Raw genomic sequence first — 27,050 nt, 5'->3', positions numbered from 1 at the left:
CGGGAGTTTTCTTTTGATTTTGGAGTAAGAACGGAAGACCAAGTTTTCAAATTTAAAATCAAGCTAAGTCCCAGCTCTTAAATGACACCAGCATCCATGGCATCAACTAAATCTCTAGGTTTTCTGATTAAAGTTCTACTTTGAGCACAACTGCCAAGCGTTGTGTTAAGAAAATGCAGAAGATAAACTTTTTTCACGGGGTGGGGTTTGTTTTTTTGTTTTTTTGTTTTGTTTTTGCTAATTTCTCCATCACTAGAACAATCAAGAGATGCAGTTAAACAAAAAAGAGTTTTGAAAAGTGTTATTAAGAATAAAATAAATGCAAACCAACTCTGTAAGGTAGCCACTTACATATGCAAAATGGGAGATTTTCAATAAGTCAGTCCTTTTTTTGCATGTGTACAACATGCATATACCTTTGGAAGAGCTGAGGAGTGCTTTACACAGAGGGAGAAAGACACACACACACAATTTCATGAATATTATAAGAGAAAAACCCTTGAGGGTTTTATAGTAAACTCAGTTGCATAGTAGTTAAAGATATCAAATATCTTCCAATTGCAATTTAGGGTTTTGATAGTTTTGCTGATTTCATTGATTTGAGATATCTCCTCTTGTCCCACACTATAAAAACACGTGAATTTTTATTCAGTATCCTCATCATCTAGAATAAAGATATTTCATTGTTTTAAATATAAGCCGAGTCCATAGCTAAATTCCAGAATTCCAATAATGTGTTGCATAAAAAAATAATACCATTAACCAAATGCAAGAAATAAATGGGATTAAGAAGAGAAAAAGCAATTTAGTGAATGGAATTAAATTCTGAAAGTGTGTTCCCAAGAAGAAATTGCCTTCACAACTTAGCATCTTATTTAGTAAGACAGGTCAATGTATTGAAAAACACTGACCATTTCACTATTTTAGATGCAATAAAAGTCATCTGTAAAGTTCTGTTTCATTAAAGTTTAATAAACTCCTTTTTATGGAATTTAAAATCATGGAAAGAATATTAAAGTGCAGCATTAAGAATAATTAAAATAAATGTGCTATTAAAATGACTTATTCTCTCTCTTGCTGTAAACTGTTCACCACAATTACACCCCTCCAAAGCAGTACATAATCTACGGGTAGCTGCTGCAACAGGCTTAACTACAAACTAAATGTAAACAATTATGGAATTTATCATTAACTGTTTTCTGCCTAATAATACTAGTTATATATCTGCTGTAATAAGCTATTGCCTAGAATTATATTCTAATGATATTCTCATTCTTTTGCACATGCCCCATCAAAAAAGATCCTTTGTTTTTTATTTGTATCTTTTTGTTAAGATCAGCTATTTTGTGGTTTCATGAATTTCACAAAAAAATATTCTTTTCTGGTTCATACAAAAAATATCAAGATAAAAACTAATGTTTTAGGACACAACTATCTCAAGTTGTTTCCATTGTGTAGGAATGATCAATATATTTCATCATATGTTTATCAAGCAATGGTCATTTCTTCAAGAAGGTCCTATTCTGGGACCTTCTTGGGTTATCATTTGATAACTGTGTTACTTGTTGGGAGCAATGTCCCATTACAGCCTAAGCAACATATATCTGTAGGTTTTGGCATAGACTTGCCTAAGGCATGGTGATGCCAAGTGTCAAACACAAAGGATTTTGGTTTGTTGAAACCCAACATTCTGAAAATATAGCAGTGCAGTCTTGTGTATATCTCCAGCCTAGGTTTACTGAGATCAATGGCATTCATTCTCAGATTGCACCATAGCTCTATAGGATTAGGGAGCCAAATTACAGTATTTCAAAAAACAAAGTTGGCATGTGATTTTTTTGCAACTGCTGTGGGTTAAAAAAATGATATCCAGGGAACAACATCCCCTTCCTCCTTTCAATATAACTCCCTCTGTGCAGTTTTAGCTTCCTAAAATATATAGATGAGTTAACATTATGCTCCTTCAATGTACATTTGATGCATTAAAAGCCATATTAGATCTTAATTATTAATATTCCCTACCCCATCAATAGCACTATTTGCTATATATGAGTACCTATGCACCATAAAGTTTTGAAATTTTATTTCCTCAGGAATCAATTCTTTCATCGTGTTGAAATAAATCATTCCAACAGTTGGTTGCAATAACATTAACTGAACCGTTAGATACATTAAAAAAGCTTTTTTTGTATCTCCAGCCCAGTTATAAACAAACAGTAGTACCTGCTTGCTTAAAATAACATCTGCAAGAGAATATCAAGTTCAATTCATAAAGACATTAGCAAATAAACAGAAACTAACAGGAAAGCCCATATGTGAAACAATTATTAAAAGTAAATTCCATACACATTAAAGTTGTAATAGCAACCCATGCTATTCCATGCACCTTTAGGGCGAAACCTGGGGCATGTAGCTCAATAGGTTCTTTTCTTGGATGTGAGAATAATCAGATTGCTAATTTAGAGTTGTTGATACTCGTGTTGGAAGACAATGTACTTTTAACAGTTGTATGTGCACGACATTCTTGATTTTAATTCTGGAATGAAGCAAGTCCGATTTAATTCAGAATTGCAAATGTTAAGAGTTTCTTTTCCTGAAGTTTGGCTGAATTTCGCTCTGAAGCAAATATACACCACTATGAAAGGAGAAGGTGGAGCGATTGCATGATTCATTAAATGCTTGAAAACCCAATAAGCATAATATTACAAAAGGATGTTACCATATAGGAGAAACCATACATTAAATCCTTGCCCACAGTTCCACTCATTGGGATGGATATGGATTGCATCAACAGAAAAAGCTTATTTCGATCCTTAGCCCTCTTTTCCAAATCCCTTTTTAGGAATTTCCGTGGGGAGAGTTGCGTCTAGAAGCAGCAAACCCATTTAATCCATAAATATCTGTATTTGAAATACACAAACACTATAATACACAAGGTAATCAGCATAAAGTTTAACACATGTATGTCTATCCGATAGGAACCTATAACATAAATCGTAAATGAATGGCACATCCCTGAATAAATCTATTTGGAAACTAGGTTTATTCAGTTTAACAGGGCATTCTCGCATCTTTACATTTTAATCCACAGCTTTGCTTTCAAGGCACGTGAAGTATGTTAATCTACTATACACCCGCTTAGTCCAAGACAAACTCTGAAGCACTGACTTGCAGTCTATTCAAAGCCATAAACTGATTGAGCCATGCAGTACTCTGAAAAGCAACATTCCGGATGTACTAATTTTATACCCTAGCAGTCCTCTGCACATGCAGTGAAAAACTTTAATTCCGGTTCGATTTTCTACACGGATATTGATTGATTCCTAGTGTCAAGGCGGTCGCAGTTTTTTGCACCCTTTATTAACAACCATCCTAGCATTTGTCCAAGCTATCGTGGTTAGTTTTGTTCATTACAGTGGCTTTAAACCAATTTGCCGCCTTTGGAAGTTATCCCTTCCCCTTTAATAATTGTTTGGTTACTGTGTTTAAATATTAAAAAGTTTTATCAGGATCGGCCCATAGGTCCCCCCCACCCTCGGCTTGCCACTGCTGCCTCTGATCACAAATCAGGTTCGGGAGTTTGCCAAGGATCGCTTGGTCCCAGGAAAGGCTCTTTGAACGTCTTCCAGCCTCTCCCTATCCCTCGTGCTGGCGGTGCCTGGAAAGCGAGCGGGGACCCAGGCTGGGTGAAAGCGAGCGGGTCGCCCCCAAAGCGCCCCCCTCAAATTCCCTTAGTCTTACCTTGATTGCGGATGGCTTGCTGGCTCTCGAGGCAGTTGGGCAGGTAAGGGTTGTTGGGGAACATCCGCGCCTGGCCGGAGGGCGCTTGGCTGGGCGGCGGGGGCGGCGCAAAGGGGCCGTAGCGGCAAGCGCCGGCCGTGCCGGTGAACTGGCCGGAGAAGTGGACGGTGAAGGCGCTCAGGCACTGGTCCTCGTGGGGCTCGCCGGAGCTCCAGCTGGGCTCCTGCTTGATGAAGGCCGAGGGCGGCGGGGCCAGCGAGCCGTAAGAGGCCGCCGGCGGGAAATCCAGCACCGGAGCCCATTGCGTCGCGCTGCTCACCGGCATGGAGCAGTTCCCGTTGCCCGGCAGGGGCGGCACCGACGGCGGCAGCAGAGCGTTGAGGTCGCGGACGTCGGAGCCCATCTGGTCGCCGGCACAAACTTTCCTCCGCGGAGCCGGGAACCAGTCGCGGGCCCCGCCGGCGCCGCTGCACTTGTTCCAGGCACTCTGAGCCCGGCTCGGGTCCGGCTGGAGACACCAGGCGGTCGAGTTCAGTCCTTTCGGGGAGACCGGGTCCGCGGGGGGCAGGCAAGCGGAGGCCTCCAGCCCTGCGGCCGCCGGCAGAAGCGAGAGGGCCAGGTTGGTCTCCAGGGTCGCCCTTTGGCCGCCCACCGGCGCGGGGATGGAAAAAAAGAAGAAAAAGGCTCGAAGCCCCGGAGTGGAAAAAGCCCGAGGGACCGACCGCTCCTGGTCGGCTGGCTTGCTGGCTTTGCTGGCTCCCCGAAAGACAGTCGGCGGAGGCTCCGCAGGAACGATCGGAAAAGCCGCACTTGAACTTTCTTCCTTCAGCCGCGGCTTTGCCCTCCGGCCCTCGAAGCTGGGCTAATTGAGAGCGACTGGCGGCGCGAGACGGAGGAGGAGTCAGCCGCGCGCGGCCGCTCCATTCACACTTCCCGCAGCAAGGCGGCCGCCCGGGGCTCAGGCGACTTGGGGGTGGAGGGAGGACGGACGGGAGGGGCAAGGGACACGCAGCTTTCCCCCCCCCCACAGGCCAAGACGCGCGCGCCCCTCGCCTGGCAAAGCCCTTTTCGTTCGGGGTCAATCAGAACAAAACTGAAGGGACGCTTGAGGTCTTCTAGTCCAACCCCCTGCTCAAGCAGGAGATCCTATACCATTTCAGACAAATGACTGCCCAGTGTCTTCTTAAAAGTCTCCAGTGATGGAACACCCACAGTTTCTGAAGGCAATTTGTTCCACTGGTTGATTGTCCTCACCGTTAGGAAGTTTCTCCTTGATTCTAGGTTGCTTCTCTCCTTGATTAGTGTCCAGCCATTGTTTCTTTTTCTTGCTTGTTGGTCTTATGAAACGGGAAAGGTGATAACGGGGAAGGAATTCCCCAGGAGTGACTGCTTCTGAAAAGGGGCTTCTATGGCGAGGAGAGACGGGTTTTTCGCCCCTCTCCTTCGCTTACAGGCGCTGAAGAGGGGTGCCTAACTTGGTCAGTGGCTACTTGAAATGTAGCCCGATTTACATAAGGAGGCAAAGATTAACCCTTCCCCCCCCCCCACCCAAATACCTTCTGAAATGTGACATAATTCCGCCAGCCAGTCGCCAGGGCCGCTTCCCAAACTTCCCTGCACACCTCGAAACAAGAACCCGGATCCCCGTGAACGCTTTCAACTCAGCCGCCCTGATGGACCTCCGTTCCGAGATGGTTGGTGAAGGTCTGGCTGGTAAGAAAGGAGCTAGGTTGGCTCACCTTCTGCCAAGCGGCTGAGCTGATCCGAAATCTTTTTGGCTCGCACCCCTGAGCTCACGGGAACCTTCCTCCAATAATGAGGAGCCTAACAGGTTAGTTCTGGAATTAGTTAGAACTAAGGGCCTTTGAACTGTGGTGCTGGAGAAGACTTCTGCGAGTCCTTTGGACTGCAACCAGTCCTAGAGGAGATCAACCCTGACTTCTCTTTAGAAGGCCAGATCTTGAAGATGAAACTCAAATACTTTGGCCTCCTAATGAGAAGGAAGGACTCACTGGAGAAGAGCCAAATTCTGGGAACGATTGTGGCAAAAGAAGAAGAGGAGGACAGAGAATGAGGTGAGTGGATGGACCGAAGCAGTAGGCGTGAGCTTAAATGGACTCCAGAGGATTATAGATGGAAGGCCTGGAGGACCATGGGGTCCCAATGGGTCGGGCCGACTTCGCATAATGCTTTTGGTGAACTCCCTGCAACATCAGGAGGGATCGGACCAACCACACCCAATTTGGTCCCACTTTTTCTCCATCTCATCTTTCTTCACCCTCTCCACATACACCCCAAAAAAGGAGTGTTAGTTGGAATCAAACTTGATCCCTAGTGATTATATGGAAACATTTACACACTTTGCTTGGCGCGAAAGCGATTTATCATTTATGTTTTCAAGATTTTTTGTGGTTTGTTATTTACTTATTTTCCAGCTTGGTCTTTAGTCTTAGCTATAAGAAGTCCTGATGGTCTCCCATCCGCGGACTAATTTGGTCCGACCGTTTTTTTAGCCTTTGAGTGGCGATGCTGCTACCATCTGCTGCAGGCCTACAGAAGCATAGGGGTATTAAGGTTGGCCACTAGCCAGCATTGTTACATAAACTTCGATGAGGGTGGCAACACACAAACTACCTCTCGGTAGCACCGGCAACGGAAAGCTCTCCAGATTGGCGGTCAGCATCTAGTTAAATGGACAGGGGGAGAGATCTATGGGTTTAACCGTTAGCTGGCCAACCGGGGGGGGGGGGGCGGAGAGAGATAGAGGTGATCTGATGCCTTTGTCGCAGGAAAGATGGAAGGGGAGACTTAAAGGGGAAAAAAGTGTTTTAAGAAAGGAACCAAATTCTTTCCTTCAAGCTGACTTCGCCGTACCACAGTCAGACGGCGAACTCAGCCTGAAGGAAGGAATTTGGGCCAAAAATCCCAAAGAAATACTCGGGGCTTTCCAGCAGAGTTTAATATAGTTCAGGAGTTTTCCCTCGCGGGTGCTCCATGCTCCCAGCCAACACACAGTAAACTCGCTGCCCCGAACAGCTGGGCTGAACGAATTGGAAGGCAATGGAAAGCTTTTTTTCTGTCCTCTTCCGTTTCCAGCCTTTAGCCTTGAACTGCTTTCCACAGAAGGCAGTTCTGTCCGCAACCCTCCCAGGACGGCTCCCACCTCTGAGAGCTCAAGGATTAATCTTGTGCGCAGATCCTGGAAAGACGGTGCCTAATCACACGTGTTACTAAACTTAAAGATCCACCCGAAACTTCGCAACTCTCCTCAAAGTCTCGGCTATCTCGGGACGCTTTCCACGTCTTCCTTGGTATCCTGAAATGCACTTTTGTTCTTTTCTGCATCCCTCTCTAAAGCCTCCACCAGCCATTTTCTGGTAAAAGAGCCATAATATCTCTCCAGGAACCATTTCCCAGGCCCCGCGCATTTGGAAAGAGGCGCTTTGCTGCCCCTTGATAGAAAGCGAATGGGGCGAATGGGAGACTCGTTCGCAAGAGATGCCGCAGGCGCACCTGGCAACTCCTCACTCGGCTTTCCTCTTGCCCGGGAGCAAGGGGAATCCAACGAGCAGGCACAGACGGTTGAATCCCTAAACTTTACTAACCCCAGCGCAAGTGCTTGCAGGGCAACCTTTGTGTGCAGAACTATATTTCACACACACACACACACACACGTACGTGTTGATCTCTGGCAGGCTTGTGTGAGGATAAACCTGTTGCTCGCTCCAATTGCCAGCTTTTGAGTCAGATTTAAAGGGAAATTGCTGGGATGAAATTGCTGGCTCAGAGCTCCCACGAGCCGCGATTTTTAATCCTGGCACCGCGCTCCTTCGTGACGTCCAAGCCTTTTGCAGCCCTTCCCTTCTGCGGTCCTGGGCGAACCCTTCTGCAGAAAGAGAATGCCTTTATTCCTACCAATTTGGTGGCGTTATCAATCTTAAGAACCGTAGGAGTCTAAAGCCTGCGGATAAGGGGAAAATCACGCGATTCCTCTGCGTTTCGCCAGTTTGGCTTCGTCTGAACCTGCAATGGCGGGTAAGGAAAAAGGCTGCGGAGGAAGCACTTTCTCCTAAAGTCCCACTTGCCTGTTCGGCTGAAGAGGCGGATTCGTAGCGATTCCGAGGAGCACCTGGGGTGGGGGGTGGGGAGTGATGGAGAAGCCAGGGGACTCAGTTTCCAGTCTTGGACGAGTAGCAATGCCTGTTCAGTCTTCCTTGTAAAATCGTTTATATATGATTTGTGATCTCTTGTTCTTTAACGGACGGCCGCACTGCAACAGGACAAGCCGAAAAAGAATTTAACAGTAGCCCTTCTAGGACACTTCCTTTAAAAAAAAAATGTTTAAAAAAGTTTGAGGAGGGCTGGATTGGGGATTATTTTTAATCAGCGCCTTGGGAAATAAGATAAACACATCTTTGAATCTTACCGTGTGCTTTTTCTATTTCCCTAAACTCATATCTATCTCTGCATTAAACTGACCTGAGTAACCAATGAATGTTTGGGTCCTCCCACCTTCTCTCCAAAATGCTAATGCCTTGGGGCAACTTGGGATTTTCTTCCAAGTGAAGAAAATAAGGAGTAAATTGACTCCAAATAAATCCCATCAGTGGGAACAGTTAAATTGCAACCACCAATTTATCTGGAAATAAAACCTGTTGAATTTCTTAGCTTTTATTTTTGACTGGGCGTATATAGCAGCAGTTGTCCATCTGGATCCTACTTTGGGGCCCCAGTCCAGAGCATCGGTCAGCCAAATGAGCTGGAGCATCGTCACCCAACAGAGCAAGTCTGGCTTACTTGGAGGGCTGATAGATAGGTAGATAGGCAGACAGGTGGGCAGGCAAGCAGATATGTAGCCAGATGGATGGGTAGGTGGGTGGGTGGGTGGATGGATGGATGGATGGATGGATGGATGGATGGATGCACTCCAAGTAAGCCAGACTTCCTATGTTGGGTGATGATGCTCCAGCTCCTTTGGCTGACTGATGCTGTGGACTGGGGCCCCAAGGAAGGATCCAGATGGACAACTGCTGTTGTATATGCCCACTCCATACATACACACACACACACCACCTCCACCAACAACAACAGACTACACCAGTGCTAAAAGTTCCATCTATTAAGCCCAATTGAGGCAGATGAAGTTTAAGTACATGCTCTCACAGCCTCAAGATGGCAGCCTGAGATGTTTCTGACATCTGGCTCTGATGACAGCTCTTAACAGAAGAAATTTAGTGCAATAAACTTGCTGGTGTATGTTACAGGAGAGGAAGCAAAACGTTGCAAATCACTCTTCTAATGTCACTTGGAATTTTTCAGCAAGTATTAAAGAGCCTAGTTAACGCAGGGCTCCCAAGAGGGGCCAGGTTACTTGGTACATGAAAAGGGCAACATCTAAAATTTCAGCCAGAGTATTTCTTTAATAGCACAATGCGTAATGTCAAATGTATAACATTGATGTTTTCTTTTTAAAATTAAGAGTAAATGAGATACCATTGTTTGATGCAAGACAGTAAATTCATTTCAAATCTCAACAATATTGCGAAAGGTTGCTAATATAAAACAAAGTAGCCAGCGAAATCTATGTCGTTCAGAAAATGTAAGTAAGCAATTATCAGTATTGCAAAATAGAATTTTTTATATAAAAAACCCTATTTTGCCTTTTTTTAAGATGCGCTTTGGACACATTTTTCCTCGTGGTGGTGAGATTAATTTTGAAAGGAATTGCTACATTTGGGTAGATCAGTTGAAAGCAATGGTAGAGAATGTTCCTATTGCCAATTATATAGGTAAATCTAATAGTAATAACATCAATAACATAGCCTGCTTCTGACTCTATAAAACTGTATGGGTAGTTTGGAAATAGGTAAGAAGAGACATCTGATTTCCAACAGTTCATTTTTGAGTAGGTTTGTTTCAGACATTTCATTCAGATCGGAACAATAAAATACCACAAGTAAAGCATCTTACTTTTCACCTGTGCTTCAAATTCTCATCTATTCAGATCATGTTTTTTTTAAAGTGTAGATCCTTTCACTGCCCAATGGTTCTGTCTCTAAAATATTCTCTTGACAAGCAAAAAAACCCTCTTTCTAGTCCAGAATGAAATATCTTCAGATATGATCACCTTGAACACAAATAGACAATCAAGTGGATTCTTGAAATCCCACTTGTATTTAGAGAGGTGAGCAACTTTGGTAAGGCATTCCAGCTGACAGGGGTATCCCAAAACATTGCAGTAGGCTTGGAGAAACAAAATATTCATAACCCCCTCTTTTTTTCCCCATAAAGAAAAATACCCCACTGCTCTGTCACTTAGCGGTGGTTTATTTCAGGGCTGATGTTAGGGAATCATCCTTCACTCAATCTGAAGGGCAGGCTGCTATAGCACTGTTGCCCCATCTGGAGATGGCCTGCATTGACCTCTTATTAGTTGTTTCTCTCTGGCTAATGTGAGCGCTGGCCTTAACAACTGACTTTACCTTCGGAGGACACTTTTGTGGGTTTCTTGTCTTTTAATTTCCCACTTCCAAAGTATTTCATAAGTTTTAGACTTTGTTCGATTGTCGTCATTAAAAGACCTTTTCTAGACAATTTGGAAAGGCTGGGATTTGTTGCAGATTGTCAATCCACCCATTTTCAAGATCGCCTCTTCCTCAAACTCACCCAGGATCGTAACTGCAGCTGTTGTTGCCTTTAACCCCATGTTAGCGTTTCCTGTTGTCTTTCCCCCATTCCCCCTTGTAAAGGGGACTACCATTTATCATTTTAGAAAATGGCGGTTCTTCTTTTTCTGTTTTTCAACGGGGAACAATTCTTTCCTCAACCCTAAGAAGGAGCAGGGTACAAAAACAACCAACTACCAAGCATGTTGGCCGCTTCTGTCTAGCTAGAAGAACTCAGTGGAAGGAAATAGTTAGGATGACTTGTGGGGCTCAGTTGTGGGTCATGCCTAACAGAGTACCGTCCTCAGGATGTGACATTACAACTCCGATTCTCCTCCTCCCCCAAATTGGTCACCCTGTTGGGTTAGCGAAGAAGTCAGAAGTGCTCAGGACTCTTTGAATTGAAAAGAAGAATCCAGAAACAAGTCGAGTACATTAAAATCCCAACAGCAATAGCAGTTCTGGTGCTTGCGATCTTCAATTCTGTCCCACCTCCAGAGTTTCAAGGAATTTGTTTTAATAAAAGGGGGGGGGGGAGAAACGTTTGCATTAGGAACGGCAGCCGCAAGAACCGTCACCCATTCCTGCCAAAAGTAGGGAAGTGTTAACATCAGGATAAATCCCTTATTCGTGCATCTACTTCGCCTTTTGTTTTGGAAGGCCACTTGAATGGGGTCGCAGCAAGCAAATAGGCCTTCTTCGACAGAAGAGATTTCAGCGTCGCCCATCTGAACAGCACCCATTCGCTAATGAACGTGGGAACGGAAGCAAGAAGGTGCTGACCGATTGAAACTCTCTCCTCCGCACTCTCTAGGCGAGTTGAGACCCTGCCCTGCTGACCAGCTGATCGGAGAGGCGAAATCGCCTTTCCATCTAATCCTGCAGACTGAGGAGCGAGTCGCTTCTCTTTTATAAGGCCTCGCTACCAGGCCTAGGGCAGCCTGCAAGCGAAATGAGGGTGGGGGGGAGAGAGGGGGAGGGGGGAGAGAGAGAGAGGCAGACAGACAGACAGACAGAAATGATTCTTTTCAGATCCTTTATTCCTCACTGCTAAATCTCTGAAAGAAGCGGAAGATCTGTCTCCTCTCACTGCGTTCAGAGTTTGATTATTTAAAGTGCCAGCACCAGGAGAAACAAAGCTGCGAAACAGCCTCAGGCAGGAGCTGAGCGAAAGAAAATCAATCACTGGCAGGCAGCCCCCACCACCCCCCACTCACCTCCTGCCACCTCCAGCCCCACTCCTCCCCCCCCCCGTTTCCAGGCGTGAACTGTCACCCACTGAGCTTGGAGGGAACTGCTCCGAAAGGGCCCGCCTAGGCAGCGGCAGGAGCAACTGGGCCAGCGGTGGTGGTGGGCGGGATGAGGATTGGGGTGGCAGAAACTTCCGGGAGAGAACGGTCAGACTCAGCCAAGCTAACCCAAATTATTGCCCCCCTCTCCCTCACCCCCATTTCCCCAGAACTGTTTTGCAGCAAAAAGCAACGTTTACGGCCTTTTCCAGGAAGAGAAGATAGAGAAAGAGCGAAACTTTTCCCTACCGGCATGGCTTTATATCTTGCCATCCCATTCTCCTCTAAGCATTACCAAATAAATAAATAAATAAATGCAGGTGTGTCACACCTATTGGTCACCCAGATCTCTTCATTAAGCAGAGACACCACGATCGATCGTGAATCACGATCTGGTTGGGGGATACAGATAGCCCTTGACTTAAAACAGTTCATTTAGTGACCGTTCAAAGTTACATGGCATTGAAAAATGTGATTTATGGCCTTTTTTTACCCTCACGACCTTCGCAGCATCCCCCGTGATCACGTGATCAACATTCAGATGCCTGGCCATGGGTTCATATTGATGACCGTAGCTGTGGTGCGGAGGTCACTGATCGGTAGCCTTCCAACAAACAAAGTCAATGGGGAAGCCAGATTTCCTTAACAACCAGGTTACTAACTTATCAACTGCAGCGATTCACTTAAGTGGCAAGAAAAGTCATAAAGTGGGGCAGAAGTCACTTAGCAAATGTCTCACTTAACAACAGACATTTTGGGCTCAGTTGTTGTAACGCAGGACTACCTGTACAAGATTTAGCTTTGAAATGCAATGCAGGATAGAAAAGCAATGTAGCTTGAGGAGTTAACTCCAGACTATTGGGATTATCTTGTACTAATCAACAAAGCAGCAGATCTCTGGAATGCATGCGGAAGTCCTTATGATGTAGCAATAGCACTTATACACCGCCACATAGTGCTTTCCAGCCCTCTCTAAGCGGTTTACAGAGTCAGCCTATTGCCCCCAACAATCTGGGTCCTCATTATATCCACCTCGGAAGGATGGAAGGCTGAGTCAACCTTTAGCCGGTGAGATTTGAACTGCCAGACTGCAGTTTACTCTAACCACTTCACCGCCTCAGCTCTATACCCCCAAATCATGTTTCTAAACTCCGATCCTCTACTTCTGGTCACTTCACATGAAATTCAAACAACCTACTTTAAAGTTACTCTGTTCAGAACAGGGACAGAGGTACCTAACCTATCTTTTCCTCCTTTCCCAAGCCACAAAACGGGGTTTGAATGTTTGCCCCGTTGCCTCTAAATGAATTTCAAGGTGAAGAGTCCCCGCACTTCCTTCTAGTTCGCCCTCGACCAGCGCGGCGGTGTTTTGGCAGCGCTGGTTGGAAAACAATGGTTCCGTCAAACAACCAGCGCGAGCGCGCGCACCCAACCCACACACTGAAGCTCTTCGCCAAATCTACTACCGAATGAATGTTGCCAGACGCGCGGCGCACGGTGCCCTCTAAATATAAACCTTGCGGCCCGCGCGAACCTCTAAGGCAGAAAAGGGAGAGCGATCCTCCAAGGCAGAAAAGGGTGAAAACGTCCCTCCTGCAATGAATTTGGCGAAGGCAGGAAACCGCCGCGTAAAAGGAACGTTTGATAAACTGAAATCACCACTCGAGCTGATCTGTGTATATTATTGGGAGATCAAAAGGAAGGCGCTGGAAGGGAGAGGGATTCCCTCTGCCCTCCAAACTCCCTTTTTAAAAATTTTTGGCATGTTGTCATCGACATCTAAGCGGAGAAAGGTGGGGAGGGGAAAAGAGCCGGGGCTCTGTTAGCTCATCCTCGCCAGGGAATTAAAAGTACTTTGAGCCGTCTCTTCCCGCTTCCTCTGTAACCTCAGCAGCAATGTACAACTGTAAAAACAGACAAGAGACGAGTTATCTGTCAAGATTCGTGAACTCCTTAGTGCTGGAACTTAACAAAGTAATAAATAGCCCCAGTGACCTCCCTTTGGCCTCAACCAGCGCCCAAGTATGTATGATGCGATCCCAGGGCAGGAATGCAATTGGATTGCAGCACTCTGCCAATCTCTAGATATTGACCAATTAAAAATGGGAGGAAGATGGAGGGGGTGTGTGGATTCACACTCACCTCGCTGGGAGAGTTCAGAAGTGCCCAAACACCCAGACTCTCAGATTGATCCAGAAAGATAACAGTTCAACCATGCAATCCTTTGCAGAGCTACTCATAAGTAACTCCCACTAGATCCCCTGCACAAGCCTATATAGCCAAATTGGTGCCATCTCCTCCCATCATTCACAGCCAAGATAATGAACCTGATAATTAATGAGGCCCCTACTAACCCATCTGGAAGGTATTACAGAGAAATTATGTATACAGCTGCAAATTCAAGCCATGTCCCCCCCCCATGTGCTTAACCAGAGTGCCATCATGCGCTTATGACATAAATGTCCTCTTCTTGTTCCATAGAAGTCAATTTGAGCTCAGATGCAGCCTATTATGTCACCATTAGTAGCCACATTTTAAAAATAGTATGTTCCATGTTACTCTACCTCATTCCACTTTAAAAATAGTATGTTCCATGTTATTCTACCTTATTCCACTTTAAAAATAGTATGTTCCACCTGAGCTGAAATGCTCTCTATCCAATCTTGAATCAGCAGTGTGAAGTTCTATCCTGCTTCCATTACATATCACTGCAATTCAGGGGTGCCCACTGGGGCATGTGTGTGTCAAAACTCACAACCATGGCAGGGGACCTTTGCCCATGCAGATATGTTGGAGCTCTGGTAACATGGTTATGTTGTCATTCTGACTTTTTCCCCTCTGAAAACATCTAACCTCCATCAAAGTAATAGGCGTTTTCGGATTGTGCAGAACAAGGGGAAATATTTGTTGAATGCTTTTATGGCTGAGAATGATTCAAATACATTTTATGCATGGACTGGGAACAAGAACCAGTTTGGTCTAGAAATTAAGACACTAAGCTAAAAAGTGAGAGTTTGAAAGTTCAAGTCCAGCCTTAGTCATGAAGGCCAACTGGGTGACTTTGGCCCAATCACTCTCTCTCAGCCCAGCCCGTTCTACTATTTTATGGGGGGAATAGCTGTTTGAGTTAACTATTGAACTATTTGTAAAAAACCATAAAGGTGAATGTAGATCAATAAAAAAAATACATAAGATGAAAACAGTGGGACATGGGAATGTTTGGTCTTGATAAGATGTTGGTGGGAAAAGTTCTCTAACACCAACCTGGACAGGCTGCCTAGGAGCTTGGAAGTGAAATCACCTGCTCTCTAGAGAATATAAGCATCTGTGGGGAATAGCAATAGCAATAGCAGTTAGACTTATATACCACTTCATAGGGCTTTCAGCCCTCTCTAAGTGGTTTACAGAGTCAGCATATTGCTCCCACAGTCTGGGTCCTCATTTCACCCACCTCGGAAGGATGGAAGGCTGAGTCCACCTTGAGCCGGCGAGATTGGAACCGCTGAACTGCAGATAACAGTCAGTTGAAGTGGCCTGCAGTACTGCATCCTAACCACTGCGCCACCTCGGGGAATATTGGGAGGCACAAAGGATCCCCCCCCCCAATCACTAGCTATCCTCCACTAGGTTTTTTTCCTCCCTCAATTCATCTCCAGTGCAATTTTTTTCTTCCAATTCCAAAGAAAACAGAGAAGCCAAGCTCTGCTATTTCGTTTGGAGAAGGAAATAGACATCTAGTTCAGCCTATATCTTAATCATGTTTCATCTTGGGCCCTATATTTGTTACTTTTTTTTTCTTGGATATTTTCATCTTGTTTTTATTTTCTGCTACTTGCCCAGAGATGGATGGTCATGTAAATTGAGTTAATACATAAATAAATTGAGCAGGTTATTGAAGTAATCTATCATTTGGATTTGCACAATACATTGAACCACAACATAAAAAGGCTTTGTGCAATGTATTAATTCTTAGAAAGGCATATTCAAGAGTAAAGTTAGTCAAATTCAATGGATTATGCATAGACTGCCATTGGGCATTTACCTGATCTGGTTAACTATGTTAAGTGAAAACATTCACTTTATTAGACTTACGTATGCTTGTCATTTCAAAAGGAACTTTGTTTTTCTCTTATTTACATGCACACACACACACACACACACAAACCTCTTCCTTCTCCTCACATTTCTGCATCACTGTACTATGAACTTGATTCAGTGAAGCGTGGTGTACATAATAAGTTAAGGTTCTATGTTTTCGGCTTTCCTTGCAAAAAAAATAATGTCTACCATCCTGAAAATGAAATTGTATCCTTCATTCAATGTCTCCATGTCAACTGTGGTGCCTCGTTACAGTTTAATCAGATGGGGATTGTTGGATGTTTGGGAGATGTTTAGCTATCTTGTTAGGAGACAAAGCTCCTACCATTTATTTCCCGAAACACTTCTAAAAGCAAATGACTGGAATTATGATTTAATGTTATTTAAAATCCATTCCTATAAGATCACTAGGACTCAATTCCATGTCCAGCAGCCCTAAATATTGATTTATATTCCTCTGCATGTGTCCAAATTTTATGATGCTCTAGCATTGGTCCTTTCCAGAATGCTTTGCCAAATGAGGAATAATCAAAAATTACTAGACGAACATCATGTTTTGGTGATGCTCTCCTAGCTGGAACATACCCTCAGCAGTACTTGAGGCTCTTAATGAAACAGGGATTCCCAAACAGTAAGATGTAGGCAGAAAACTGAAGAACCTTTTATTCAGAATAAGAGTTGAAAGGCACCTTGGAGGTCTTCTAAGTTCAACTCCCTGCTCAAGCAGGAGACCCTTCAAGACAAGTGAGTGGCCAGTCTCTTCTTAAAAGCCTCCAGTAATGGAGCACCCACAACTTTTGAAGGCAAGCGGTTCCACTGGTTAATTGTTCTCACTGTTAGGAAATTTTTCCTTACTTCAGTTGCTTCTCTCCTTCATTAGTTTCCAGACATTGTTTTTTGTCTTGCCTTCCATTGCTTTGGAACATAGGTTGATCTCTTCTTTGTGGTTGAGATATTGGAACAGTGCTATCATGTCTCCCCTAATCCTTCTTTACACTAGACTAGACATACCCAGTTCCTGCAACTGTTCTTCATATGTTTTAGCCTCCAGCCCCTAAACATCTTTATTGCTCTTTTCTGCACTCTTTCCAGAATCTCTACTTCTTTTCTATTATACTAAATGTAGTATAATTCCAAAATTGCAGTTCCAAAATTGTTTATTTTTTATTCTCTTACCATTGTAAGTATACATACACATAATTGTTATTCTTCTTTAATTTGTCATTCTTATACATTTGTTATTTCATTTAATAGGTTATAATATGCAGTTTGGGTTGCTTTATTTACCATCCCTTCTGCCTGTTGTAACACCACCTTATTCTCTCTTTCTTTTCTCTCTCCCTTCTCTACTTTCTTCCTTCCTCCTCTCCTTTCTTCTTCCCATATTTCTCCCGTACTCCTACTCTTCCTCTTCCCCTTCCTACCCTCTCTCCTCTTTCTCTCCCTTCACCGTTCCTCTCCTTACTTCTTTCTTCTTTCCCTCCTCTTCCTCTCATTCTCTCCTCCTTTCTCCCTTTCCTTGTCTGTTGTTATAGGTTTCTCTTTCAAATCTCAGTTTACAACCTAAATATAATTTGATATCATTTCTAAATGTAGTATTCAAAGTATGGTCTTACTAAGGCTTTATCAAGGGGTAGTAATCTTGAACTTGATTAGTGATGTTGATTCTATCCCTCTGTTACCACATCATTATATCCCTGTTATAATAATCATATTATACTAATACATTCACCTTAACCTGTGTTTCGTTCTATTATTTCATTATTCGGTTTGATGTTTAGATTTTAGAGGAATGTTTACTTTTAGATTACACCACCACAATGGGAGGTGTGGAGGCAAAACCTTTAGGAACCCTTTCTCTACAGTGATCTTTTGCTCCTCTTTCCTAAGCTACTCAGGGAGTTTGCATTAATAACTAGCCATTTAAATGAAATAGAGATCTTTCTTATATGATTTGCTCACAGGCTTGCTGCTGTGGCATTTAATGGATTCTGATCTCTTTCATGACCCCCTCTGGCCCCAAAAAGGTTTTCTCATTCTCCCCCTTCTCAAATATTTACCTTCCCCCTTCCATGGGCTACTGAACCCAAGCATCCCCTCCACCCCTCCCTCTCTCTGCTCCTGTGTTCTCACTGCAGAGCATCCTTCGGCGTTTAGCCATGATTCTCCTCCTCCTCCTCTCTCCTCCTCCTCCTCTGGTTGGGCGGAAGGAGGCCAACGGGGAAACCCGCTTTGTGGAACTTGCTGCTCTATTATGTTACCGTAAATCTTGGGCAATCCTGGAACTAATTATCGAGAGGATATGTCTCAATTTGTTCTGCATTAATGCCACGTTGGGAATGGAGTCGGGGCCACAGCCAGAACAGACACTTGAGCACATGAAATTGATGAACTGAGACTTGCTCCAAGTCCTCAGCACACCATCTGGAATTCCAGTCTGAGGTTACAATGAGAATTTCTGACCCCAGATTCAACTTTGGGGAAGAACCAGGAAGGGAAAAGAAAAGAGAAAGGAAAAAAAGAAAAGAAAAGGGAAAAGAAGAAAAGAGGGAAGGGAAAAGAAAGGAAAAAGGAAAAGGAAAGGAAAAGTTTGGGAAGGAAAGGAAGAATAAAAGAAAATTATTTACAGTAACATTGCACTTGTAGGAAATAAATATTTTCTAATGTCTCTTTTCCCATAACTTTATTCACCTTGAAATTAACCTACCTGTGCTTATCTCCACGTCTTTATATTATCCATATATATTGAAAGAAAGGAATTTTACAGAAAGGATTTCTGAGCCTCTCTCTTAAACTCAATTCTCTCAGAATTCAGGTGTTCTTAATTATGACATCTCCCCATCCCTGTTAATTGCTGTGTGGGGAGGCAGTGATCCACACATTGCCTCCCCACACATGCAACTGGGCATCTCAGAGTGTTCATGCTATATAAGGCTTGATGGCTGAACTATCCAAATTTGTGTTGTTCTTGTCCATGGATGTAAGTCTCAGGTCTACTTGCTGGAATGGGACTCTTGCTGGACCCAGTGCTGTTTAACTAGAAAGCCGATTCCACCTTGGCTCAGCAGGGATTCAACTTCTATCAAATTGACATGGGAATAGGACTAGTTTACCTCCTAGTCTATGTGTTTAGGCCTACAGTTCAGGTTGATCCCAATAAACAGATGGAAGATCTGTTCAAACCAATTTTCATATCCTTGAGGTTTATTACATAAGCCTCTTGATTTCAGCAGAAGACATATCTAGCCGGTGTAGGAATATGAGGCCATACAACAATAAATGAATAGCTTTCTAAATTCCCGTGATTGCTTCATCAACCATGAACTGGCTGCATTGCGGTTTAGTGAATTGTGCTTTTCCATTTTGGAGGGGGGGATAAATTTCCCCCCTCCCCAGCATAGCGACGTCTCACCTTGCACCGAGCTTCATTTTACGTGAAGGCTGAGGGTCTTAGAGAGGTCTTGTTAAATTTATTAGCATATTGCTAGGGCAAAGCTGACCATAAATCACCAGGATGTGTAAAGCTATAAAATATCCCTCCGCAGACTCTGGTGAACAAGAGTTCATACACCAGTAAGCACTGGATCATTGTTCAGATCGCTGTGACATTTTAAAAGTCTCTGCTGCATAACTGGAGCTGTGCAAAGATTAGCTGAGGGTGCTTAGAGAAGGCATTCGTGATTAAGAGCTCTCAAATAGGTAAGAAAGAAAGAAAAAAAATGCCCCCCTGTTTAATTTCAGCATTACACCAACCAGTTGTAAATGAATGGTAAATGTCTTATCTTCAGTTGTAAGTGTCTTAGTGAAATTATTGACTTCAATAGAATCTTGAACTGAATGCTGGAAATGCAAATATAAACAAGGTACATTCTTCCATATGTAGTGGACGTGCCCAAAAGCCAGGAAATATTGGATCAAAATAAAGACATGGATAGAAGAAATTACGAAGCAAAAAATTGAATTGAGACCGGAATTATTCCTATTAGATATAATAAGAAAAAAACTAAGTAAAAAAAAATCCAATATATCATACTCCACATAATAACTGGGCCAGAATTACATTTATTCAAAACTGGAAACACGATGGCATTCCTTCAGATATAATGGTAATAAAAAAGGTATTTGATTGTGCTGAGATGGAAAGGCTAACTATGGAATTAAAAGATAGAAAAGAAACATCATTTGGAATATATGGTATAATTGGCTAGAAAATAGATGTAGAAAACATACATAAAGACTACTGGAGAGGTATATTAAAAAGGGAAGATATTGTATATATTTGTAAATATTGATATGTTAAAATTACGTACATATATGAATACAGTACATAGAATAATGATGTATGAAGAAAGTTGAAATAGCCATGATGTAAATATGAGTGATAGTGATACTGAAACGGTGTTAAGAGTGGAAATGTGGTGTTAAAGTTGAAATATGTTCAATAAAAATATTTTTTTTAAAAAGAATTTGAATTTCAGATTAGAAGAATAAGTAAGGACATCCCACTATTATATCTTTCTCCCAATTGTTCGTGTGCTCATCTTTATATCTTTATGCTAATCATTTTTAAAGGGCATGTTCTCGCGATGCCACCTTCCTCTCCTCCCCACTCGGTAGCCTCTTTAGCTGTTCCAGTTTAAATGTAGCATTTTTCTTCCTCCCCTTCTAATAGAAGGCTTGTCATGAACATGATGTACAGCATTACAATCAATCATGCTGATGATGACACTTTCAAGGGGCCAGGATTGGCCACATTAGGCAGACCTAAGGATGCCTTTCTAAATCAGTTGTTGCTGAGAGCTGCCCTCCATTGCCCTTTTGGCTGGAATTGCATGAGGCATTGCAGAGGCATTTACCCATCTGATGTCCAACTGGCAATTTCTGAATTATCTGAAGTTGTACAAGATTCTTGTCTGTCTGTCTCTGTCTCTGTCTCTGTATCTCTGTATCTCTCTCTCTCTCTCTCTCTCTCTCTTTCTCTCTCTCTCTCTCTCTCTCTCTCTCTTTCTCTCTATCTCTCTATATCTATCTCTCTATCTATCTATCTATCTATCTATCTATCTATCTATCTATCTATCTATCATCTATCTGAGGCAGTGTGGTGCAGTAGTTAGAGAGCAGTATTGCAGGCAAATTCTGCCACAGTCTGGAGTTTGATCTTGACTGGCTCAAAGTTGACTCTGCTTTCATCCTTCCAAAGTCAGTAAAATGACACTGTAAACCACTTAGAGAATGCTGTAAAGCACCATGGGCAGTATATAAATCTAAGTGCTATTGCTATCGCTCTATCTATCTATCTATCTATCTATCTATCTATCTATCTATCTATCTATCTATCTATCTATCTATCTATCTATCTATCTATCTATCTACAGTAGCTAGAGATTGGACAGCCATTTGTCTGAAATGGTATAGGGTTTCCTCCCTCAGCAGGGGATTGGACTAGAAGACCTCCAAGGTCCCTTCCAATTCTGTTACTCTGTTCTATTCTGTTCAATTTTCATGCCTACAGCAGCACTAGAATTCAAGTCTCCCAGTTTCTAGCCATGTGCCTTAAACTATTAGACCAGACTATTTCTATAACTAACACAGGCTCACTAATCTTTGGAGAGAATGCTAGACCTATTTAAAAAAAGAACACCAGGAGAAGCATTCTCTCAGATATAAGGCTGTTAGTAAAGCAGAGAAATTGACAAGAGTTGCAGGCTTTGGGATAATTGAGGAAAAAATGCTGTTCCCAGCCAGCATAGCATTCTCAGTCACATGGTAATACATTAAATAAAAAAAATTCTTTACAGGTCTTTCCATTCCTCAGTTTAAACCCATTACTAAACTTTCTTATTTCTTTCCAAAATATTTGGCTCCAAAGGGAAAGGAGGAGCCAATAGTACTGGTATATTTAAAGGCAGAGGAAAGACAGAGGGATATCTTGCCTTCATCATATGGTTTGTCAGTATTGTGCTGTTATTTTTTGTGTGTTTTGTGTTGTTATTTTTCCTTCTTTATTTTTTATTTTTAGCAATCTGTAGGGGTTCCGGCTATCAAAATTTACCAGACAATCTTTTTCCATACCCCATCTTTCCCATTTCATCTTGCAAGCAATCAGCCACTTTTGAAATTATATATACAGACAAATTTCTCTTTCTTTAAGAATAGCTCTATTTTGATGCAACATTATTACAGAATAGCACTATTCTGAAATACCATCAACTTATGCTGACTTTAAACACACCCATGCAAAACACTTCACATAAGCAGAACATTTGACAGATGGCTAAACCAACTGATCTAGTTACCTGTCAAAACACACCTCGCCTCCTGTTAAGTACTTTCTGGTGGATACTTTCTGCCTGCTGGTGAATTTTCTAAGGTGGGGGAAGACCCTGGAGAAACCCACCAATCTCTTTTCTTGACTTGTCCTTCCTTAAAACAGAGAGATTATCAGCAGTCCCTGGCCTTGTTACTGGGGCCAAATAGGAGCCCCACTGTAGACGTTGCAATGTATCGGGCATATTTTTCTGTTGCCCTTCAATGGCACTGTGAGAAAGATCCATTTTAAACATAATGGAGTGATCCTCTGATCTTTCCTGGATCTTAGTTTCAGGTAAACTACCATAGTCAAGGGGTACAACTGAAAGCTAGGGGATGGGGTAATTGAGGGGGAAAGGAGCAGATTTCTCTTGTCAATTAGGAAGTATATTTGGGATTCTGCAGATCATTGTAGTGAATCAGTGTGAGGAATTGGTAACTTATAGGGGGGGGAATGTTCAGGTTAGGAGATCAGGAATTAATGTTTAAGCCTAGAACAAGATTATCTCTGGAGATTCTCAATCATCTGGGGATGATCTGGGGAAAAACTGGTGTTTAATGGATAAATAAGACCAAGTTACATATACTTAAGGAAATAAATGAGGAGTATGCTAGTTGCTCAGTAGCAGATTAATTCTAATGCAAAACAACAAGAAAATTTAATGAAGGCTCACCCGGACTATTTTTTAAATGAAATTGACACATTTTCTAGGGAGTAAGCGCTATTGAATGTGATGTGATTTTGAACTTATTTGGACTAAGCCATATGAGGATGACCAACATGGAATTGTGATGTGGGATACAGTGCCATATTAACCGGCTAGGTAGCAGCACTTAGATAACCTTGGTTGAACTTGAAAAACTAAGGGGATAGGACTGTATTTTTGGAGAGGGGATCATCAAGCTGTAAGGCACACTGAGAAGTTACCAAAACATTCAAGAACACCACCATGGCAAATTGCTTCTATATTGTAATTAATGGTTGTCATTTTCAACCACAACTTGTGGTGTATTATTGCTTGCATGCATACTAATACATTTATGGTGCATCTTCAAAATGATTTGGTTGCTTTAGATTTTGGATACAACATCTCATAAAATCCCCCTTTAACCATCATTTCCAAGCAACTACAGACAAATAAGAGTCTAATAAGGTATCCATATAGCTATTCATTCCCCCTTCCCAAGAAGGACATTTTTTATCTTGATTTTTGGACGCAAGATAACTTTTATCATGTATTACAAACTTTGATGCAGTTTTTCCCCCTCTTATGGCAGGAAAGAGGGGAAAAATGCAAGAGCAGATTAAAGATAAGCATTAAATATACCCAGTAGTTTTAAAAATGGTGGGATTCTTTGTTCCCAATGTTGTATCCTAGGGAGACAATTTTACATATTTAATATTTACAGTTTAATTTCTATGATCAAAGTACTTTCATAACAATAAAAAAACTCTGTCAAAATTAGTCCTACCTTATTTGGAAGTTTGTGTCAAAATTTCATTTACAATAAATTTGTTATTTATTATAAATGAAAATTTGACACAAACTCTGTCTTTCCAACTGTAAAAGTACTTTCCCTTTTGCACATGTAATATGTCATTTTTGGCCTGCCTACCAAGATTTGAGCTCCCTAAGTTCCCTTTTGCCAGCAAAAATATTTTCCAGTCCTTGCTGATAGATTTTATATCTTTCCTTTCTTCAGCAATCATCCTGCTGTTTGCTGTTAGATGAGAAGATATAAATGTTCTGTAATTTTTCTGGATCAAGACTATGAAGCATAACATCCATCTAATTATAATTTTGCACTAGGGCAAAAAAAAAATCAATTCTTCTCCCTACTTTATTACTTTACTTTTAAAAAGATATATATTTTTGCTGTTCTAAAGCATTTTTTAAAGATTAATATAAGACTAACACTGGTGGTAGCATTTTATTTCAACAGATATAAATTGTAGTCTTTCCAAAAGCTGAGGTTATGGCACATAAATATGGAGGAACATAATTGCTCTTATTTTTATTCTTATTGTTTTTGGAGCCAGTTTTTTCCTAGGAGAAAGTTAGACCTTGGAATTTGGAAGAGATGGGGGATTTTCACCAGTTTTCACTTTCTCCTACAACTCCCTTTCTATAATAATCAAAAGAAGAATGACATTATTCAGCATTAAAGTAGTAGTCTTTCACTGCTTTGTTAAGGTTTCCTATTGTTGCCCTCTCGCTTCTGCATCCAGCCAAATTCATTCAGAAGATCATCTGTTTCTGGAAAAGATAGGTGAGTTACAAAAGGAAATGTAGCCCACTATGTTTAAAACACTGAGTGGTTATTAATGTGATTACTTGTTAAACATATTAACTAAGGTGGGATAATGAGATATTGAGAGAGAGAGAGATTGAGAGAGAGACAGAGAGAGACAAAGAGAGCACACAAAAATGCTATAACGGCTTCACAGTAAATTTGAAAAGTAGATTTACTTCCTCTTCTCACAGTGGGAATTGTTTGTTTGTTTACTCAGCTTGTGTAACCACAACTTCCGCAATATATATCAAGTACAAAAACCAAACAGAAAGCAATGATTATAAGTTTTTTTAAAAAACATACTCCCGTCCCCCCCCCAATGAAACAAAGAACAAAGGAACAAAAACCAGCATACCAGGCAATGTACAGCTGAGGTCAACCAAACACACACTTCACCTCTCAGAAGATGGGCTCATCTATCATCTTGGCCCAATTCCAGGGAGAAAAACCAGGTTTTTAACACTTTCCGGAAGGCTAACAGTTGAACCTTCTATTGTGACCACTGTTTCAGAACAAAATTATTCCATCACTGCCATTTTTCCTCCACCACAAAAAAAAGTAGTTTCCTGCTAGAAAATCTGTCTGCTGATGTCAAGCGAAGCATTTCCCTATGAGATGCAAAAATATAAAATGCTATTGATAATTTAAAAATTGACAATGTCCATCATATGGGTACTATGATGGTCTATGAATTACCTATAAGAGCCAACAGTTATTTCTATGTAATGTCTTTAAAAGTGAGTTATCGACAGTTCCAGTACTTCTATATCTTGGAAGAAGAGGATACATTTGTTTTGGATTCTTTGCAACTCGGCTCCACTTTATGGAACCTTTCCTTGACATGTTGTCTTAGGCCTTCTCTGGCTGCAGTTGTGTGTTGAGGTCTATACAGTCACAAGGCAGCCTTTCCCATCCTTGGATTTCCAGTTATGGAAATACAACCCTGATAATTTCCAGGTGATTGATGGGACTTGGAGTTCAGCAATATTTGAAAGTCCAAAGATGACCTCTCCTGCATTAAACAGAGCGATGAAGCTGTTAGATGGTATGTGCTGACATGTGAAAAATTAGCAGTGAGATGTTATGGAAGAGAATTCCATATATTTGTGTTTGGTGATGTAGCCTGCTGCTAAGATGGAAGGAGGGTTCAGTGGCCAATTCTATTGTCTTATGTCTAAGAAATGGAAGGGGACATATGCTTCCTGTTTGGTTCCAAAATATAAGGATAAGTTGTGCCAATTATTTAAGAAAAATACAAAAGAAGCAATAACCACTAATCCCTCTAATTTCAACCTTTTAGAAAGAGATTAATGATATCTTCTTCATGATCATTCTTAAAATCTTTGCAACATTTTAGAAGTTGCATTTAAGAACAACATCTTATTCAGGCTCAGTACCTCTTCCCACACCTCCATCAATCCATCTAGCATTTTGGATCAGTTTTTAGTTAGCAAAAAAATAAGGAGTTAAGAAATAAAGTGTTACATGAAACTTTTCAGCACAGCTCAGTAGGTATAATGCTCATTATGTAACTTTGAAACCTAGCATTCTTTCTGGGAATTGGACAGTATGCTGTTACAGTCATAGAGAGGGCTCTCCTTTTCATTATATTTCCCCAACTATGCTTCTGGAAATAAGGCCCCCTGAAGAGTGGGGGCTCTGGGTCCCAGGCAAATGTGCCTATCTTTTTTCAAGCCAAAGAAGCACTTGATTTTGGAATGGCATGCCAAGGTAATTAACACAAAAGTGATGGGTAGGTAGGGAAATACTGTAGAATTAAATATGATTTCCTTTCCTTCAATTTTAATTAAGATTACTCATTACTAATATAATCACACTAGTCACATCCTGTGACACTACAAACCAGAAAGCCATATCAAGACTTGTACCCTTCAAAGTGTAGATAATACAAAAGTCTTCTACAATAATTAATTCTGTTCCAATCTATCTACTTTCATAAGCTATATCCAAACATATTTGGAAATGTAGACTTTAAAGAGCAAATTTGTATCTGTCATTAGAAATGCATCAGTCATAGAACTGCAGTCATGAGCTCTTAACACCAGTCTCTTAGAGCAAGAAGAACTCCTTATGATCCTAGATTCACAATAATAAAAGAGGTGGAAAAGACTGACTAGGCCATGAAGGTCAGGTCCTATCTGGCAATGCAGGATTACTCCCCATGGTACACATTTCAACTCTTTGTCAAATCTCATGTTGTGTTTCCCACACTGTGGGACTTCCAATGTGTTCACCAAGAAATGCATTCACGCAATCTAACAGATCTTCTTATTCAACTTTCCTTTCCTTTAATTACATCCATTACTCATCAGGCCATTGTGAAAAGTACATAAAGTGTTTTTAGCTTCTCTGCTTTATTATTATTTTTAAATCTTGCATCTTTAAAAAAAATCTATCCTCTGCTTCACAAGGATAGAAAAAGCAGTAGAAATAGAAACCAGTCTTTATTTCACAGAGCCTTCTTGTCCCCAATCTGGATCATTTCAGACATGTTATATTGCTACTTTACAAGCAACCTCACCCTTAGGAAATAAGATTGAGGAAGTCCACTTATGTCATGAATTACACCTTTTTGTCTCAAATCAATCAGACTTTGTTAGTGAGGAACTCAAAGTAAAATCTCAACTCTGAG

At 41.8% G+C, this 27,050-nt stretch overlaps 1 protein-coding gene across 3 annotated transcripts in view; it reads right to left on the bottom strand.

Annotated features, from left to right (window-relative positions):
- Positions 1–4,589, bottom strand: part of WT1 (WT1 transcription factor) — a 58,631-nt gene extending 54,042 nt beyond the window's left edge. For all 3 annotated transcript variants that reach the window (XM_014074424.2, XM_014074425.2, XM_014074426.2), the window contains exon 1: positions 3,742–4,589. In XM_014074424.2, the coding sequence (XP_013929899.1) occupies positions 3,742–4,144 (403 nt within the window). In that variant the 5' untranslated portion in view covers positions 4,145–4,589. The remainder of the gene's footprint in view (positions 1–3,741) is intronic.
- Positions 4,590–27,050: the final 22,461 nt, after the last annotated feature.

This window comes from Thamnophis sirtalis, unplaced genomic scaffold, assembly GCF_051295495.1.
Source record: "Thamnophis sirtalis isolate CommonGarterSnake01/CBP01778 unplaced genomic scaffold, rThaSir2_p1.2 scaffold_1, whole genome shotgun sequence".
Lineage (NCBI taxonomy): Eukaryota > Metazoa > Chordata > Lepidosauria > Squamata > Natricidae > Thamnophis > Thamnophis sirtalis.
Note: the sequence above shows the minus strand (reverse complement) of the source record. Positions and strands in the feature narration are given on the sequence as shown.